The 18,513-nt window shown below is 33.5% G+C and overlaps 4 protein-coding genes across 5 annotated transcripts; 1 reads left to right on the top strand and 3 right to left on the bottom strand.

Moving 5' to 3' along the window:
• The first annotated feature begins 5,340 nt into the window (after positions 1 to 5,340).
• LOC17887685 (ethylene-responsive transcription factor 15) lies at positions 5,341 to 6,322 on the top strand. The gene has a single exon (XM_006296017.2). It carries the CDS (start codon positions 5,436 to 5,438, stop codon positions 6,174 to 6,176), a length of 741 nt encoding a protein of 246 aa, XP_006296079.1. The 5' UTR covers positions 5,341 to 5,435; the 3' UTR covers positions 6,177 to 6,322.
• A 2,694-nt stretch (positions 6,323 to 9,016) lies between these two features.
• LOC17888764 (transcription factor bHLH10) lies at positions 9,017 to 11,231 on the bottom strand. Of its 2 annotated transcripts, none has more exons than XM_023784707.1 (5): positions 11,155 to 11,231; positions 10,850 to 10,899; positions 9,938 to 10,749; positions 9,395 to 9,841; positions 9,017 to 9,302 (listed from the first exon to the last, which is right to left on the bottom strand). In XM_023784707.1, exons 2-5 carry the CDS (start codon positions 10,854 to 10,856, stop codon positions 9,198 to 9,200), a joined length of 1,371 nt encoding a protein of 456 aa, XP_023640475.1. In that variant the 5' UTR covers positions 10,857 to 10,899; positions 11,155 to 11,231; the 3' UTR covers positions 9,017 to 9,197. The 2 variants fall into 2 exon arrangements, with proteins under 2 accessions (XP_023640475.1, XP_023640476.1); XM_023784708.1 differs by lacking the exon at positions 11,155 to 11,231 and adding an exon at positions 11,027 to 11,078.
• A 2,984-nt stretch (positions 11,232 to 14,215) lies between these two features.
• Positions 14,216 to 15,784, bottom strand: LOC17890016 (transcription factor bHLH91). Its single transcript, XM_006294200.2, has 3 exons — positions 15,056 to 15,784; positions 14,504 to 14,962; positions 14,216 to 14,415 (listed from the first exon to the last, which is right to left on the bottom strand). Exons 1-3 carry the CDS (start codon positions 15,782 to 15,784, stop codon positions 14,314 to 14,316), a joined length of 1,290 nt encoding a protein of 429 aa, XP_006294262.2. The 3' UTR covers positions 14,216 to 14,313.
• A 1,394-nt stretch (positions 15,785 to 17,178) lies between these two features.
• LOC17888760 (actin-depolymerizing factor 6) lies at positions 17,179 to 18,365 on the bottom strand. Its single transcript, XM_006295124.2, has 3 exons — positions 18,150 to 18,365; positions 17,594 to 17,859; positions 17,179 to 17,494 (listed from the first exon to the last, which is right to left on the bottom strand). Exons 1-3 carry the CDS (start codon positions 18,171 to 18,173, stop codon positions 17,344 to 17,346), a joined length of 441 nt encoding a protein of 146 aa, XP_006295186.1. The 5' UTR covers positions 18,174 to 18,365; the 3' UTR covers positions 17,179 to 17,343.
• Between the last annotated feature and the right edge of the window lie 148 nt (positions 18,366 to 18,513).

Raw genomic sequence — 18,513 nt, 5'->3', positions numbered from 1 at the left:
CCGTTTTTTTTTTTTTTTTTGTGAAAGACAGTATATTTTAATAAAGAGAAAAAACTATATTCAAATTTTTCATCAAATATATATAACCAACTTCTAAAATTTGGCATTAACTTCACGAGCTTCTTATAATACTAATCTACTAACTCATATATATATATATATATCGTCTCTAACCATCATCTAAATATTTACTAATAATAACAATTATATTTCTAATCTTAAATTTAAAATTTAAAGATAGACATCATTCAAAAGAAAATTACAATCTTTAAAATAAATCATTACATCACCGCAAATCCAGGGTTAATCGTCTAGTGGTTATATGTTTTAGACCATAATTAAAAACAAAAATTATGAAATAATGGGACCGTGCTAGTTGTTTACAAAAGATATTAACAAAAACCTATATAACCTATCATTCTATGAAAAGTATTAAACGCTTCAAAAATAACAAATCTTCATTACCTTTAAGCAAGTTGATGAGTTATTATTAATTCCACCAGGAATTGAATATTACATAACTGTTAAGTTCACTAATCAGGAATGAATCTAACTCCTTAATGAGTTTTTATCATAGTTATCCTTAATTTAGTGGGGACATCGAATCGCATGCATGTTTGATGTACTTTTTTTAATTTTATGTTTTAACAAATGATAAAATTAGTTTTTTACTTACGGGTCTCTTTGACCTTCGCTACAAGCAGGGTTAGGGTCGGACATTATATAAAGTGACCAAATTAAAGAAAATTAATAAAGTGTTCATGCACCGTCTCTCTTATTAGTGACTAATTGTTACTATTATCTTATTATCAAGTTGCCATATAAAGTCATATAACTAAACTACATTCTAATGGTCCACCACCATCAATATGAGCCTCGCTCCAATTTTAAACAATTTTTTTTTTCTATCTTTTAATACGTATTAATTAGCTTTGTTTTGCTTATGTGGTGAGAAACAATAAACAATAACGAACTACATGAAACGAGTTTTCTAATTCTAGAAACTCTCTTGGAGGTTGGTTGATTTTTTTTTTTGAATGAATGTAAAGTTTGGAGCATAAAAAAAAAACCTTCAAATGCTTTAAACAACTGGCTTTAGTATTATTAAGGGGATATGCTTTGAAGAGTTTCATTTTTCTTGTTCCAATTGTATACTCATCAAGTGGGCAGACTCTAGTAGTTCTCATTATATGGATCATGTTGATTCGATTGTGATCTTTTCTCCACCTCATATATACATTTTATGAAAGTTTCCTAAGAAAAAAAAACTACTTGTGTTTAAATGAGAATCCCTTTACAAAAAAAGAAAAGAAAAACACAGGTGACCCCCTATAGGAATAGTGTTGATAAATTTTTGGTTTGTGGTTGTAAAGATGTCACTGGCATCGTAACAAATATGGGATTGTGAATGTATAGATTGTTCAAAAGGGGTAATGCACTTGGACGTTGAGGTCAGACATCAATCACTTTAAGTGGACAAAAACATTTCATTTTTGTCTCGCGGGCAACGCTCAGCTCGCTCTCTCTCTCTTGTCCGCTTCCAACACTCTTCATCAAAGCATATTATTATTGTTATCACTTTGTCAACAATAATTATTATTTTTTTTTAATAAATTTCCTTCAATTGTTTTCTCTCTATTTTCCCCATTTCTTTTGTGATGGGGAATAACCAATAGCCATATTTTCCATTTATAGCACATGGAAATAGTACATTATCGCATGCCTCAGCTAGCTTTGTTACATTTAAATTTTAATGCACTACCATTAACACACAAAAAAAATATATATCCTATATTTCCTTGAATTTTATTTAACAAAGAAATGACTTTTAGAGTGATCCAAATCCTGAAAATAGCCGAAATTTTTTTATTAACAAAAGAGAATAAATGAAAATTTTCACAGTAGAAAGATATCAAATTTGGTGAAAACAAAAAGATTAAAAAATCAGTATGCAAAAAAAATTTGTTAGTTATGAGAAACTAATATTACAGAGTTAATGTTTAATAGTATTTATCGTGACGTAAAAGAACAGTATTTCTTAAGGAACATCAATCCTAATAATTTAATAGCCATGCCAACTAATTTTTGTATTTTATTTTAATTATATAAGGATTATTTTTAAAATAACATTTATGTACCACATTATTATATCTTCTATGGAGTTTTATGTTGCAGCCAAGCTACATACAGATCAACCCACTCCTCTCTTTGAAATATATATGTTTTATTTCTTCTGGTTGTTTTTTTGTGGGAATTCAAATTTTCAGTCCTAGTTAAATTTTTGTTGATTATATCAGCGAGAAAAAGTAATCCAATTATTCCATATAATATTGTAATATAGAGGAAAATAACTTGTTTTTCCTCTAATTAATCAGTATTATCTTATAAATCGTGAAAAGTGTTAATTTAGGTCGACTCATTAAGGACGTCGTCCAATTAACTTTTCTTTAGTAAAACATTTCATAATATTATTGGGTGAGTACTGTACTTATATAAAGAGTTGACAAGACTTTGTAACAAACAAGTACAATCTATTTAATTCATGAGATATACAATAATATACAAACTATTGAATGAGATTTTTGGTTTAATTTGTTTTATTATTTTTTTGCAAGAGTTTTTATGTGGCCAACAAACAATAAAGAGACTTGTCATATGACCCATTTTAAAACCTCAAGGAATACTTTTCTTTTATTTATTTATTTTTTTTTTTTTGAAGAGAGAAAGAAATAAAACTTTTCTACTCAATTATAAGCATCATCAAGTTGTATCAGATGCTTGAAAACGCCAGGAAAATTAATAAAGCGAAACAAAAAAAAAAAGCTTCATCACCGTTCATATCATTATATTTAAACTAACTGGTTTTGATATAATTATTGAATAGTTTTTTTTCCCAACCTTCCTATTATTGAACATGTGTTGTGTTATCATACGAAAGTAATAACTATTATGGTACTTTTAAGATAACTGATTATTATTAAAAGAAATTAACTACAGTATTAGCTTATCTTAGCCAATCTGAATTGATACATGTATTTTGTGAATCACAATAAACTAAAAGAGCCACACCCACACATTCCGAATCAATGCAGTTGACTGTAGAGAAATTTTAGTCAACCAAACGTGGAAGAAACAAGCAAAGGAGACTTAATTACATATATGAATGATTCATCCTTTCCAACGTACTTCATGAAAAGAAGACTTAGATGTTAATCATTACATCTTTTTAACCAAATACGTGAGCTTCAATGGCATGTAGTAAAAGGGCGCATCACACCTACACTTAACTCATATAAAAAAAAATACTAAGAATCAACATACGAGTTACATTTCAAAACCATATGTTCTCAATAAGCGGTATTTAAATTCTAGGAAAGTAATTTTCTAATAAATACAACATTATGTAGAGGATATCTCCCAATCTGAACCATAACTCAATCTGATCGAGTACCATTTCTCACATTTAGAAAGAAAAATAAAACACTTTAGAGCCATATTAATCTTAGCTATAGTAAAGTAAACAAAGGTTTCAGGATTTTGAAACGTTATATGCATTTATAGAATCCATACAAAAAATAAGTTTCCAATTATAAAGGTCGTGTCAAGGAAACCTCATCCAATTTCAGTTCTATCGGTCTTTCTAAGAATCCCCAAAAAGAAGAAAAAAAGTCAATTTCGTGATGCTAAAAAGCTGTGACGTTTCAGTCGGATCTTTATTACAGAACCCTATTCTCCAACCATAAATGACCAATATTTTTTGACCAATGGTTTTATTACAGAAATATCTATTTTGTCTTTGTGCCAAAGTTTTTATATATAAATAAATTAGTGGCTGTCGGCAGATCGAAGAGAAGACCACTCTCTCTCGGGGCCACAGTTCGATCTCTCTTTTTCTCTCTTTAAATCCTTTTATCACAACAAAACACTAAACCAATGATTTCAACCGTAGAAAATAAAAAAATGGTTCTTGCAGTGTAAGACGAAACACTAAAAATCTGGATCCGGTAGTATTACGTTTACGACCGTTGAATAAATTTGACTTACAAATTTAGCTATCGACTTCTCATACTATTTACAGAACTTACAAAATTATGTTACATATATACATACCCTGATTATAAGGGCTGTTAAATTTGTTGGACATTTATACTACAACTAATAAGTTGGTGAAATAGTAGTGTGTTAGACTTAGACATGTTACATATTCATCAGTCTTTTCTGTTTATAACATTCAATTATTTTTGATAAGATTGCGGAACTTTTACTATTGGTGTGGTATTTATTATGTGGTATCAGGTTTTGAGAACCCATGACATAATTTACATAAACCATTCACTAACTCAAAATGTGGATGAAGATGTTTGATCTCCATAAGTAAAAATGTTTCAAGCGACCCAATAGTAGTATGTTCTAGATTTTGTTAAATGTATGTAGCATCTTACACAATATTCCTCTTAACCAAAAGTATATATCCTCACTGCTCAGTGCTCACGGATACTTTTGACATATGTATGTAGTAACTTTTTCGGTATTGTCATATGAACATGGTTAATGTACGATGAAAATACTGAATCCTTTAATTCCTCAAGATTGGTTGTGGTAAAAACTGACGAAACCTAGAGCGAAATGACCAACGAATTCTAAATGATAACGAATATGTCATTTTGTAATTAGTGAATTGGTCGATACTTACTATATCATATCCATATAAAACGTCCTCAACTGCGTATTTTGATAACCTTTGCTAGTAGTCATGATGAGATCGAAATTGCTATAATACATGTATAATAATTTCATTAAAATTACGATATAGTTACTATTCGTTGTTAATCACGTATATATTGGGAAATGTTTCAAGTCAACTCTTTTAGAGTCTCTCCTCAGTGTACTAGTCCATAGTTTACTTAAAACATTGCCTCGAAAGACAATAAACAGGTCCCTACAGGTCGAGCCTGTCTAAACTTACGTGGAGGGCAAGTGCCACATCAGGATATTGCTGACTTCAGCTGTTTTGTCGGCTTCTCGCCGCCTAACGTCACTCCTCCAAATAGTATTGGGCCACGTGGAAATTAAGAAAACCCCAATTGTTTTGTTTTTCTTTCTATGGAATAGGGATAGATCCGTATAAAATCTTGTTTTTTTCCCTAAGTGTATTGGAAAAAAAGATTATACCAGTTTTGTGGTTGGTCCCCATGCGGTTGTATTAGAATTTTTATTGGTTTTTTAAGGCAGCCATATTTGTCTATAGGACCTATGAAAACAATACAACAATAAAATACTTCCCACTTTCAAATATCTTATAAATCCGTGTCTCTTATATATATAGGATTAGGTTTTCAAATAACTTATTGCCCACAAACCACAACAGATAACAAAAACAAGAAAGAAGAAAAAGAAAAAAAAAAACTAAAGAAGATTAAAAAAAAATCTCAGAAATGGAATATTCCCAATCTTCCATGTATTCGTCTCCGAGTTCTTGGAGCTCATCACAAGAATCATCACTCTTATGGAACGAGAGCTGTTTCTTTGATCAATCTTCTGATCCTCACTCCTTCTTGTGCCCTAACTACGATTACTCCGATGACTTTTTCTCATTTGAGTCGTCGGAGACGATGATGGTTAAGGAAGAAATCCAAAACAGTGAAGTTTCCAACTCCGAGGAAGAAGAAAAGGTTGGAGTCGATGAAGAGAGATCATACAGAGGAGTGAGGAAAAGGCCGTGGGGCAAATTCGCAGCGGAGATAAGAGATTCAACAAGGAACGGGATTAGGGTTTGGCTCGGGACGTTCGACAAGGCCGAGGAAGCTGCTCTTGCTTACGACCAAGCCGCTTTCGCCACCAAAGGTTCTCTGGCCACACTTAATTTCCCCGTGGAAGTGGTTAGAGAGTCTCTCAAGAAAATGGAGAATGTGAATCTTCAAGATGGAGGATCTCCGGTTATGGCCTTGAAGAGGAAACATTCGCTTAGGAACCGGCCTAGAGGGAAGAAGAGATCTTCTTCTTCGTCTTCTTCTTCTTCTAACTCCTCTTCTTACTCTTCATCTTCTTCTGCTTCTTCAACATCAAGAAGTAGTACTAGTAAGCAGAGTGTTGTGAAACAAGAAAGTGGTACACTTGTGGTTTTTGAAGATTTAGGTGCTGAGTATTTAGAACAACTTCTTATGAGCTCATGTTGATCTTGTAATTAGTGTCAGCTAAAACTACTTTAATTTTGTGATAATTAAATCTTTAAATTTGTTTGTTCATTCTGCAATTTCTTTGGTTCTCTTATTTTTTGTTTTTGTATCCAAATGAAATTATTGGAAGAGAGGTGATGTTGATGTTGAAGTGTATAAAAAAAACTCTTTTTTTTCCTTCTTGATAATAAAAGAAAAACCTCTATTATTGCTTATATGGCTGGAAAGTGTGTGTGTCCACCTTAATTGCTTTAGTTTTTTTTTTGTGCTTTAATAATTGTTTTATGTGTAAAAGATATTAGAGAATAAATTCTTCTATCGAGTTAACGATTCCTGTAAATCTAAAGACTGTGAATCTTAAAAATCAATCAAGTCGATCCAATCTATAAAAGTTATTCTTAATTCTAATAACAAAATCTAACCAAATAAAGAAGTTGATAAGATAACTAACTATAAAGTCTTTTTTTTTATGTGTAGGGTAATTCGATTAGATCTATAAAGGTACGATCCTATTATATTGTATAAGTGTTATTATTGTAGGTATATAAAATATATGGTTTTTAAGAAAAAGGTATATAGAAATACAATTATGACGTTCATATTAAATTGTGTTATTACGTCGTTAATGATGCTTTCGTTATCATCATTATTGTTAATCTCTTTATCAATTGGTTGTTTGACTTTCTTTGCTAACTCTTCTTTTTTTTTTTTTTTCTTTTTTTTTTTTTTTCTATTGAAGCTTTATTAACCAATAAAGCTCACTGTGGACGTTTTAAATCATAATAACATGTCGAAGTTTTGTTGGATGAGATGATTTTTTGTATCTTTTTGAAGGTTTGTACTATATTATCATCGTAATTTATATTCGACTTTGGTATTCTACTTTTATGAGTTGTTTGGGTGATAAAATCATAAGTTATGATGATAGTTGTTGATGATTAATTAGTATATGAATTAATTTAAACCAAATTTTTTACTTGTTAATTATTTGTTCATTTGAGTATTCAAAATATATAGGTGTCAACTTTTTTTTTTTGTCAGCTTCATACTAAAAAATCGACTCAAATGAGCCAATCAGACGGAACTTTGTTTACAAATTATAGGTGTCAAACTGTATCAGGGAAAAAAGAAATTTGTTACAAAAAATATTACTAATAAAATGGGGTTTAGTGTATTAAATATATGTGAAAATAGGATATTAACTGGGTTTAGTTACGTATGAGTAAATATTTATCTGACTTCAATATCGTTTTACAGTCATTTACTGAATTGGTAAAAAGCCTTTGTTCAAGTGATATGCTTATCCAGCCAGAATAAAGAATTAGGTGAAACATGTGACAAATGGCATTTTATTAATTAAAACGTGAAAATACATCATTAAAAAGACAAATTTACATATGACCTGTTCGAAATAGGGAATAAGCAAAAAGGGTGATAGACAACGAAGAAAAGACAAGAGAACTGAGACAAAATCATATATCCTTATTAGATCTAATAATAAAGTAAAGAAAGAGTGATTAAGTAATGGTGGGATGATTAATTAAAAACGACGCAGATTAGATGGCAAATTAGAGAAGTCGTGGTGAGGATCATCTCAAGTTTGTGACAAGAGGCAGGTACAACATGATTTGACAAGATTAAAATTGGCTTATTGTAAGAAAAAAATCACTGATGATGTGATTATAGTTTCCTAGTTAGGAAACCTAAACCAATAAAGAAGTAATGGTTTTAAAATCCGGAAGAGAAACAATTCTTACATTTATTTTCTGTAAATCTAAATATACAAAATACGTGACTTATTAGTGAAAGACTCTTTTTTGCTGAGTTTAAACTTAAGATGAACACAACAAATCAATAATGGTCGAACAATTTTAAGGAGTTGACAAGTTGTTAGAACTGAACTTGACACAACATTATAAAGAATGAAAAATGAGACACACAAAGAAAGCTACTGTTAAAGAAGATAAATTATGAAATAATTGATATATCAGTCTATATTTTGACGATTTTTGAGTGGATTTACAAGGATCTAAGTTGGAAGAACTGAACTACCTTAACAATTAAGTGTTTCAACTTTATATCATTAACAATTTAGCATATAACCTATGTTTTAGTTTCTGCACTTACAATACAAAGTTCTTTGGATTTGAGAAAATCATACAAATTTTTGGGCTTTACGGTTTAAAAATTAGTGTTTTTTCTAGAGATTTAACTCGTTAAATTTTTCGTCCATGTTTTCTTATCGTTTTTGTTGTATTCGTCTCTGTTTAATTTTTTTTCATATTCTCTGCTAGTTGTATTTCTTCGTAATTTAACTATGGTCAAAATTTACAAAAATACAAGTATAAATATTTAACACTGATATCAACAACAACAAAAAAGCCTCGTACTTTAAAGGTGTTCTAAAACCCATCCGGTTTGATCAGGTCTCTAATGGCAAGAGAGAGAGAGAGAGAGAGAGAGAGAGAGAGAGAGAGAGAGAGAGAGAGAGAGAGAGAGAGAGAGAGAGAGAGAGAGAGAGAGAAGAGAGAGAGAGAGAGAGAGAAATAACCATCCTGAGAAAACTTGGAAGTTACAAAAGCCCATGACTAGTTTGTATCCCAAAAGCTTATAGCTAAGGAAATGGCCCAGAGGCTTCACTAAAGTTTATTGAATTTTGTTCTAGCTTATTTTGCAAAGGAGTAATTGGTTTTCAAAGCTTCTTTTGAAAAACTTCAGTATCATTCAAACTCTCTCCATTTAATTTTACTCTGATTTGAATGTTTCAGTGTACCAAGCATACCATAAAACACACACACACACACAGCAATGGAACATTTTTCTGATAAACAAAAGCCAAAAGCAATAAAACTGGCAGTATATAGAGTTAGACTAATTCCAAACGAAGAGACTCATCAGTACTAGCTCTAACTCTAGATTGAATAACTTGAAAATTACCAAAGTGACTAAACTTAATCACTCATTAGGGAGTACACCAAAGTTATTAGAACGCAATTAACCCCACAAGTGTGTCTGGAAAAACTAGTAACCGTTGCTTGGAACAGCTGCTTCCATGTATTGTTTCTCCACAATCTCCATCACTGTGTCTGCAATTCCACTTGCATACACACAAGACCCTTCACAAATCTTCCCCAAAATAAAATAAAAAATTTGAAAAAAGATTAGTTTTATTGGTTTTGTAAGTTAAAACAGATTCAAATAACTGAGTTTTTCATTACCTTAGTGTTGAACAAGAAGCTGTAATGCTCACCAATTTGTCCACCTGCAACATGGTGAAGATCAAGCTGAAGCTGGTCAAGAACTTTGGTGGTGAGCAACAGACAGTTAATCTTCTTCTTCTGGACGAGCTTGATGGTTACTTCGTCATCGATTATGCGTACATCGACCTCAGTTATTTTGGATTTCCTCTTAAGCCAGGAACATCTCAGTGAGTTGTTGTTGTTCTTGTTGAAACAAGATTGGTCTATTTCGCTTTGTGGCTTGTAATTCACAGTGTCCTCTTCTTCTTCTTGATCTTCTCCTTCTCCTTGGCCAACTCGAGCTTTCTTCTTGCTCCTGAATCTCCCAAATCTCTTCTTCTCCACAAGCATCTTAAACTCCTCTATTGTCCTTAACAGCTCTTTGATGTAATCTATTGCCTCTCCAACAATGGATGCTCTATCGATCTGCAGAGATTAAGCCAACAATGTTATATTACATATAGTCTCTCATACTCATGAGTCATGAACCACATGAACTGAATTAAAGCAAATTATACATACCTTTGTGGGATTTGGAATGAGTTTCTTTAAGTCGAGGAAACGATCATTGAAGTGAACTCTTCTTTCACGTTCTGTAGGGGAAGTTGTAGACTTCTTTGATCTTCTTGTTTTACGAGTAACACCAGTGTTAAACTCGAGAACCCCATTGTCAAATCCACCATTGTCGTTGTTGTTGTTGCCTCCTTCAAAATACATCATATTCACTCCACCATTAGCATCGATCTGAATCTGATCTTCAACTCCAAGTAAACAAGACCCGTTCCTGAGCTGGTTGTGATCTCGAGGCTGCATAGGGAAATTTAAATGGAAGAGTGGGTCGTACATGACAGCAGCAGCAGAAGAAGAAGACATGATGTCTGAGAATGAGTTAGGAAGCATAGAAGAAGGATGATGAGGAGGAGGCAATGAGCATCTAGGCAAGTGTAAGAGACTAAGCAAATCAGGAGTTGTGGCAGAGTTTGGACCCATATTGACGAAATCTTGATACCCATTATCCCAATCAGAGTGTTGCTGATGCGTTGTAGCCATTTGGTGAATCATATTATTATGGAATTGATCACAAGGAGGAGGAGGATTGATGTGAAACTGGAGAGGTGCTGAAGAAGCTTGAGGACAGTCTTGTGGGCTGAGATGGAATTCAGACAGCTCTTCTACTTCAACACTGCAATTGCTGTTGCTTGTGCTTCCGGCGACAAGAACCTGCGGCGGTTGTGGTGGTGGTTCGGCTTGAGAGAAGCTGCTCTTAACCGTAACTTCAGCCGTAGTGTTGGGATCGAAACAACCCATCTCCTCGTAAAGGCTTCCTCTTTCTTCTGCGTTTGTAACAAAAACAACAATAGAGTCATTGACATCTTTCAGAAATATCAAAAAGTTAGCAACTTTGATAAGCAAAAAGACAAAACTTTCGTGAACCTTCCATGAAGATGGTTCAACGAGTCTAAAAAGATGATTCCTTTTAACACCTGCAAATCAGAAGTAACATTTTAACCATCTTTTGCAGAAATTGGAACCTAATTTCAAACAAGTTTGCTTTTTTATAATCTTGGAAACGAAATTTTAAGATTCTACGAATAGAGGAAAGATTGTTACATGGACCAATAAGCTTAGAATTCACAAGATTAACAAATGGGTTTAGGGTTTGAGTTTGAGTTTGAGAGCAAAGAGAAAGAGAGATAAAAAAAAAAGAGTAATCGGAGAAGAAGATGAAAAGTTTGAACCTTGAAACAGAGCTAAGTTCTTGCTTGAAGTAAAGTTTCATAAATTAGTCTCTCTAGTAGTCTCTAGTCTCTCTTCCTCTATGTGTTTGAAATATACGGACATTTGCAGATGGGGACAGTAGAGGGGAAGGTGAGAAAAGATGACAAAATATTACTATTGCCTCTTTTTCATAAAGTAGATATAACAAATGTTACATCTAGCTATGTTTCTAACAAGTATTTATAGAGATAAATCATTATATATGGTTCCAATTGGTAATTTTTAACCATCTAAATAAGTTTATACGTAGTAAGATCCAAAGCATTAACAACAACTTATAAGGATGGCTTTGCACAATGTTGGTTCTATAGGTAAGCATTGTAAATTCTTTTGCACCGTAACAAAAGTGTTCTCTCTCTCTCTATTTTATTTGATATCAAATGTAAAATGTGATTGGTAAATATGGTTTTTTGTTATTGGTTGGAGCATGTGATTGATCATCTCATAGTGGCCAAAAAGATATTCTCAAAGGGTTGGTTAGAAAGATCAACAGAAGGGTCAGGTCCCCCCATATACCGAATCTCTCTCAGTCAGGTCCTTTGCAACGACTTTTATGGGGCCATTTCCCTTGTTTTCATAGTTTTAGTCTCAATGTCACCCAAATACACACTCTAAAACACAGTCGTTTTATAACATTCAACAACATATTTTGATGTGTAATATAAAGAAAAAGACTCAAGACTTCTGCTGATAGAGAATCTCTAGTAAAACAAAAATATTGTATATGTATATGGACTGATTTTGAAGATACAGATAACAGTGTATTTCCTGCACTATCGAGATTCGAGATCAATCAAGTATCTGTTTACATTTCAATTCTCCTGTTTTATTAACAATGTAATGCCTTTTGGTTAAAGGAAACCCAAATATATTGCCAAAAAAACTTAGGAATATACACATATAATACTATCCTTGTTAAGCGGTTGGGTCATGCGATTTCTGTTTATAGGTTTGTTTTGATAAGTAATACAGGTAGGTCCCACTTCCAAGTTTGAGATAATGTTTTTTACTTTTGTCTTTAAAAAAACTTTTAATTAGGGAGTCAAAAACTGAAAGAAATATTCTGGTCACCTACTTCTCTAGACTCTCTAGTACAAGTACAATGCTACTGTCCCAATCCTAACTAAAACGTACCCAAAATTTTATAAAAAGGGCATCTTCTAGTATTGCCTGAGATGATCTTTAAATTGTAGCTCATTTGGATTTTGGTTGTATATATAATTTGCATGGTCGTTGTTGAAAGACTAACACACATCATTCTTCTTTCTTATTTATAGTAGTGGACATTTTAGGGCGTTACATGTTTTAAAGGACCATATTTTGATGGATCACACACCTTTTTGTATTATTTAACCGGAACAGAACCACATTATAATCTAAAATTAGGCTCTATATTTATATAATCTTGCAAATTACTAGTACACGTGGATTGATAGTAGTTATTGATGGGAAGAGCAGCCCTTGTAGTGTTTTTCCACGTACAACTTCAATCACTCTGTTTGCAATCTCACTCGCATTAATTCTTGATCCTTCACACATCTGCATTTTGTGCAATTCATTACAAAACTCTATTTAAATCCCATAATCAAGACTCGATCACACCCACCTTGGTCTTGTGAAAGAAACTGTAATGCACTGCACTACCAAGATTTCCTTCAGCGACATGGCTAAAATCAAGATGAAACTGATCAAGCACTTAATTTGGACACAAGAAACAAACAGTTGAACTTCTACTAGTTTTGATTCCCTCTGCACCCATGAATTGATCTATTAATCTCTATACATTCATCATTCTCATTATCAAGTCTTATCGTGGAGACTGGATGAATGATGAAGCTCTATGTTCCCTCTCGACTCTCTACATTTGCAGATGGAGACGAATCATAGAAGAAGGGTTAAAAAATGACAAAAATTTAGGCAACTATTTACGTTTGTTACATCTAGCTAGCCATCCATATAAGGGCACAAAATGATGTCTCGATATAGCGTTTCAGTTTCTAAACCCAATCTTGTAGTCATGTCTAAATTTCATGCATGTATATATATATACATTTTTTGTTTGTCGGCAAGGGTATATTAGAAAATATGACTACAATATAACAACATGCATGCATTTTAGAAACTTATACCCTATGTTACTTTTTAGAGCTGAATTATTCGACTGATTACACTAACAACAAACGCATCGCAGATGTGAGAATCTGAGATTCAAGTGGATAATTTCCTACATATAAAATATTCATTGATAATTCATAATTATCACTTTTTGACCTGTACATAGTTTAATTCATCTATGTCCACGAGACTATTAAAAGATAGAACCGATGATTCATGCATATATATATATATAGTACTGTCCAACTATTACAAAAATCGCAATGAAAAGATGACTTTGAAAACTAACTGGTTCAACTTTTAAAGTACATACTTCCAAACACCTTGGAACCTTATGAATATGTTTTACATTGCTAACACTTGCGATAAGATAGGGTTAGCGGTTAGATCATGCCATATCTGTTTATCGCCAAAGAAAAAGAGTCGGGTTGTGCCAAAATTTGTGAAGAAAACTTTATTTTCTTATATAAAGTTATTAGGGATAGTCTCGTAACTTAACTTGAAACTGAAAAATTCTGGTCACCTACCCATCTCTCGTACGTACACTGATACTTGCTACTGTCCCCATCCTATTCTATAAACCGTACAAGCTTATGCATATTTCTATCAAATTTAAAAGTAGAGTTGATCACTTGGTTCATATGTGACTCGTTTTTTTCAGTGAGTACATTAGATTTAACCAATTTTGTAGATGTACGTACTTAAACTTTGATCTGGTTTTGCCGAAACCTAACAAACCCTTACAAAATTTCTAACAAGTATGAGGTATCTTGTATTTGGGATTGTCTAGGCTTTTACTTGTTTGCTTCCTTTACCAGTGATAGAGAGAATGGTTTAGGAGAAATGGAGAATATAAGGGTGTACATCACAATATCCAACATAGAAAACTTAAGTTTGGCTCCAAAATGAGTGTTTATTAAGTTTTGCAAATGAGTAAAACATTAAATTAGAAAAGAAAAAGGAAAAAAAAAGGTCAGAAAATACATGAAGTTAGCCTAAACTTTTTAATAGTTATTGATGGGAAGAGAAGCCATGTAGTGTTTGTCCACAACTTCAATCACTCTGTTTGCTATTGCACTTGCATATATTGTTGATCCTTCATATATCTGCATTAATTTATTTCAATCATTATCACCAAAAACTCTATATATATATATTCTCAAATCAAGAAATGGTTCATACAAATTCACTAACCTTGGTGTTGAACAAGAAACTGTAGTGCTCACCAATCTGTCCACCTGCAACATGGTGAAGATCAAGCTGAAGGTGATCAAGTACTTTGGAGACAAGTAACAAACAGTTGATCTTCTTCTTCTGGACAACTTTGATTGTTACTTCATCATCAACAATCCTAACATCAACTTCACTTGCTTTTGATTTCCTCTGCAGCCATGAGCATCTCAGCGAGTTGTTACTTGAACATTGGTCCGTCACATCGCTCTCAGGCTTCTTATTCATGTTTTCATCATCATCAACATCATCTTCATTAATATGACCATCCAAGTTATTGTTGTTGTTGTTGTTGTCTACTTCATTGTTCTGCTGTCGCCCACCACATCTTTTTCTCTCAACCAAATACTTAAGCTCGCTTACTCTTCTGCGTAACTCGTTGATGTAATCGATCCCATCTTGAAGAATTGATGCTCTATCTCCCTAAAAAACAGACTATGTGAATTAAGCAAAGAGACAATGATTGAAAACTATGTTATGAAAGATTGTTTTCATAAGACATAAGTAATAACTAACCTTACTCGGGTTCGGAATGAGCAATTTCAAGGCCTCGTACCGCTCATTCAAATGACATCTCCTCTCACGCTCTGTTGTGAAAGGTCTGTTCTTTCGCTTCCCTCTCCCTTTACGCCTAATTTCTTTGCTAAACTCGATGATTCCGCTATCGATATTAATCTCATTCCCAACATTTGAGTCATCTCTTTGAGAAGTAGCATTGTTATCAATTCCAAGCAAGAACCCTGAGTAGTCATTAGCAGGGATCAAAGGAGGCTGTGGAGGAAGGTTTAAGTGGAAGAGCGGGTCATATGTGAAGCAAGAACCCGCCATTATATCTGAAAGGTTCGAGCTTGGTAATGAGAATGAGGATCTAGGCAAATGCAAGAGGCTGAGAAGATCAGGAATTGGAGTTGACGTTGTGTTTGGATCACAAGTGTTCATGAAGAATCCAGAGTTGTCTGCAGAGACACCCCAATTCGAATCTTGAATCATTTGGTTGATCAGATGGTTGTTGCTTTGGTTCTGAGTTTCTGAGTTAGGAAGAGAGATAACAGAAGGGAAAACAGAGAACTCCTCCATTGTTGGGAGCTTAAGATCATCGTTAAAGCTGTTTGTTGTGCTTCCAAGCGGTGGTTGGAACTGGTGGCTTACCGGAAAAGTTGTTTCCGCCGCACAGAAGCCACCGTCGTTGTCCATGATTGCTTCCACCGTTGGTATAGGATCAAAACATGAACTTTCCTCATACATTTTGCTGCAACCAAACATTAAAGTTTTACCACCACCATAACAAACCATTAAAGACAAAAAGCCAAGCTAAAGAAGTTAGATTGGTAATGAAATCACCAAACCTAATCTCGAACTAATCCCTTCAGTTCCTTTCTTTTAGATTGGAAAAAAAAAAGTGCTCTGCTTTTTGTGTGTTTGATATCTTCTCTTCTCTCATATTCTTACGATTGAATCAAATTTAGACTTTAGTTTATAAAACGAATTGCTCTCATTACCAGAGATTGACGATGTTGATCTGATCTTTCTCCTTCTTTCTCGTCCTTGAAAGCTTAAGTCATAGACCTTCAAAGATCATTTCAACATATTGGAACTCAAATTTAGGAAAAAAAGGAGAGAAGCTTTTTGGTATGCTTTATTTCTGTTTGATGTGTGTTTATGTCTTTTGGGTCTTTCTTGTTCCCACAAGAGAGGGTTTTTTGGACGTGTTTGTTTTGTTTTGGACAGCTCTCAAGTCTCAACTATATACTCTTTAGACAGAGGAAACAATTTGTTTCTGCTCTCCCTTTTATACAAAACCAAATTTTTTAGATGAGAAAAAAAACTGTTTCCAACCTTTACTTAATGACACAAACAAAGCTTTAATCTTTACTAAGACATGTCTTGATATATGGAGAAGTATCGCAAAGTTTAGTTTTTTTCTTTTAAACGTAATTCAAGCCGTGTGTTTTCAAAATTCCAAAAGTGTATTTTTTTAATCAACTATTTTTTGTTTGGGGCAATAAAAATTACAAAAAACTTGATAAAATATGTTGGAGGAAGTAAGATTTGTTTTCCTTGTAATTCAACTTTTTATTCTAAAATGTTCCCCAATGTGAAACAAATAATAGACAGATGATGATAATAGACTCTTAAGGGAAATGGATCTACCTAACCTGATGGTACATGAAAAATAACATTAACCGTTGCTGTTAATATGAGATTAGCTAAATAAACATATTATAAAAATAGTATATAATTTGAGGATTTCAGTTGGGTCATGCAATCTCACTCTTGGCCACAACAGCAAGGGTGGATCCCACTCGAAATCTCCTAAACGACCAAGGGTAGTTATGTCATTTTGTTACCGAACTCGCGACCTTTGTCCACCGCACTCAATTTTTGGGATAACAACATCAAACCATTCAGATGGATGGTTATACTAGTACTACAACATAGGCAGAGGGTCTTACTCTCTAGATGGCTACAAACATAAGCTTATGGACTATGGAGGGATCGACATATCAGAAGAAATTGCTAACTATTAAGATTTTGGTATTAGTTTAATTAACTTTTTATCATCAGGCTCTATGTCATCAGACTCAGAACCAATTCAGCATGCTTTGTTATCAGTTTAAGTTACCCAAAGGTTTTCTAAGTTATGTGCTATCTTGAAACATTTACTTAGATTAACAGTTGACATAGAACATGAACTGTGTTTACACAAATCCATCCACAGAGAATACGAAAAAAGATTCCGATAGTCATCGAGATTATTCATTACATTACCATAAAGTTCTTGAGAAGAGACCATATTCTTTTGCTCAGTTAGCTCGTTCGCGTAACACTTCAAGATCAACCTCAGTAGGATCAGTAGCTTGAATCTCATAGTGAATCCCATGAAGCTCCCTCCTAAACTGGTCTTTCGAAGTCGAGTAAAGCACCTTCGCTCTAATCCGAGAAGTCGAAGGAGACCTACAACCATAAAAGTCCCAATCCAAAATGTTTTAGCTTTGAACTCAACATCAAAAAGGTTTAAACTTTTCCTATTAGAGGTACTAATCAAAAACTAACCAAGCAAAGAAAAAGATTTTGCTCTTTTGACAATTCTCAGAAGTGACGAAATCGAAGTCATAAACAGCGTATCTGCAGTCATTTTCAGGGAGTGCAGCTAAGAAATCATCGTAGCTCTCAGCAGGGTTCCCAGTTTTCTCAACGACGACTTCGTTTTTGGATTCATCGATCCTGAAGATGACGTAGCGGTGAGTTTTTTTCCTCTGAAGCTCATGAAATGTGGTTTTGCTCTGATCTGCAACACCCATTCCAGATCTTGCATTTGGCTGCAGAGAATCAAAACAAACACAAAAAAAACATATCAAACCCATAACCATAAAAGATTCGATTTTTAGCCTCCCCAATCATCTATTTTGACTTCACAGTGATCTTAAATGGAAATGGGCTAAGGGTTTTTAACATCGACTTCATCAAAATCATTTTTTTTTTTTTACATTTCTCATATAAACGAAACTGAAGATGCATGCTTTTGGATTTGAACTTCTTTAAAAACACGATTTATATCAGAGAATTATACTGGAAACAAGAAAAGAGGGGGTTTTGTAATTCAAATTACCCTGCTAAGTGTTCTGAAAGACATGGATTTGATTTCTGCTTTCTTCAGACCAGAGAATCTGGGTTTTGAGAGACGACGACGACGAATCTGGAAATTTAACAAATCCAAAAATCAAATAAAAGATCAGATGCGTCGCTTTGCTCTTTGTGCACACTTTTGCTTACCAAGTAGTTTTTGAATTTTTGTCTTTTTGGGGGTATTGGAGAAGAAAAAGAAGTGGGCGGTGGCGTTAGATCAACGCGAGAGGAGTATAAAAAGTCGTCTTCCTTTATTGACCTCCCATCAGACTAGTCGCCGCGTCTCTATCACTTTTGGGCCTTTCCTCAGCCCAATACTGTGTAAAAACAAAAGCCCAAATTATCAT

Source organism: Capsella rubella, unplaced genomic scaffold (assembly GCF_000375325.1).
Source record: "Capsella rubella cultivar Monte Gargano unplaced genomic scaffold, Caprub1_0 scaffold_4, whole genome shotgun sequence".
In the NCBI taxonomy this organism is placed as follows: Eukaryota; Viridiplantae; Streptophyta; class Magnoliopsida; order Brassicales; family Brassicaceae; genus Capsella; species Capsella rubella.
The sequence above is the reverse complement of the archived record's forward strand: the minus strand, read 5'-3'. Positions and strand labels throughout refer to the sequence as shown.

Excerpts from the sequence above, each read along its gene's own strand:
- LOC17887685 (XM_006296017.2), top strand. The coding sequence starts at position 5,436 with ATGGAATATTCCCAATCTTCCATGTATTCGTCTCCGAGTTCTTGGAGC.
- LOC17888764 (XM_023784707.1), bottom strand. Across the intron at positions 9,842-9,937 it reads TCATTCCAAATCCCACAAAG|ATCGATAGAGCATCCATTGT; the intron begins GTATGTATAATT and ends TAATCTCTGCAG. Across the intron at positions 9,303-9,394 it reads GCTTCTTGTTCAACACTAAG|ATTTGTGAAGGGTCTTGTGT; the intron begins GTAATGAAAAAC and ends ATTTTGGGGAAG.
- LOC17890016 (XM_006294200.2), bottom strand. The coding sequence starts at position 15,784 with ATGTATGAGGAAAGTTCATGTTTTGATCCTATACCAACGGTGGAAGCA. Across the intron at positions 14,963-15,055 it reads TCATTCCGAACCCGAGTAAG|GGAGATAGAGCATCAATTCT; the intron begins GTTAGTTATTAC and ends TCTGTTTTTTAG. Across the intron at positions 14,416-14,503 it reads GTTTCTTGTTCAACACCAAG|ATATATGAAGGATCAACAAT; the intron begins GTTAGTGAATTT and ends AAATTAATGCAG.
- LOC17888760 (XM_006295124.2), bottom strand. The coding sequence starts at position 18,173 with ATGTCTTTCAGAACACTTAGCAGG. Across the intron at positions 17,860-18,149 it reads CTTTCAGAACACTTAGCAGG|CCAAATGCAAGATCTGGAAT; the intron begins GTAATTTGAATT and ends GATTCTCTGCAG. Across the intron at positions 17,495-17,593 it reads AAAATCTTTTTCTTTGCTTG|GTCTCCTTCGACTTCTCGGA; the intron begins GTTAGTTTTTGA and ends TTATGGTTGTAG.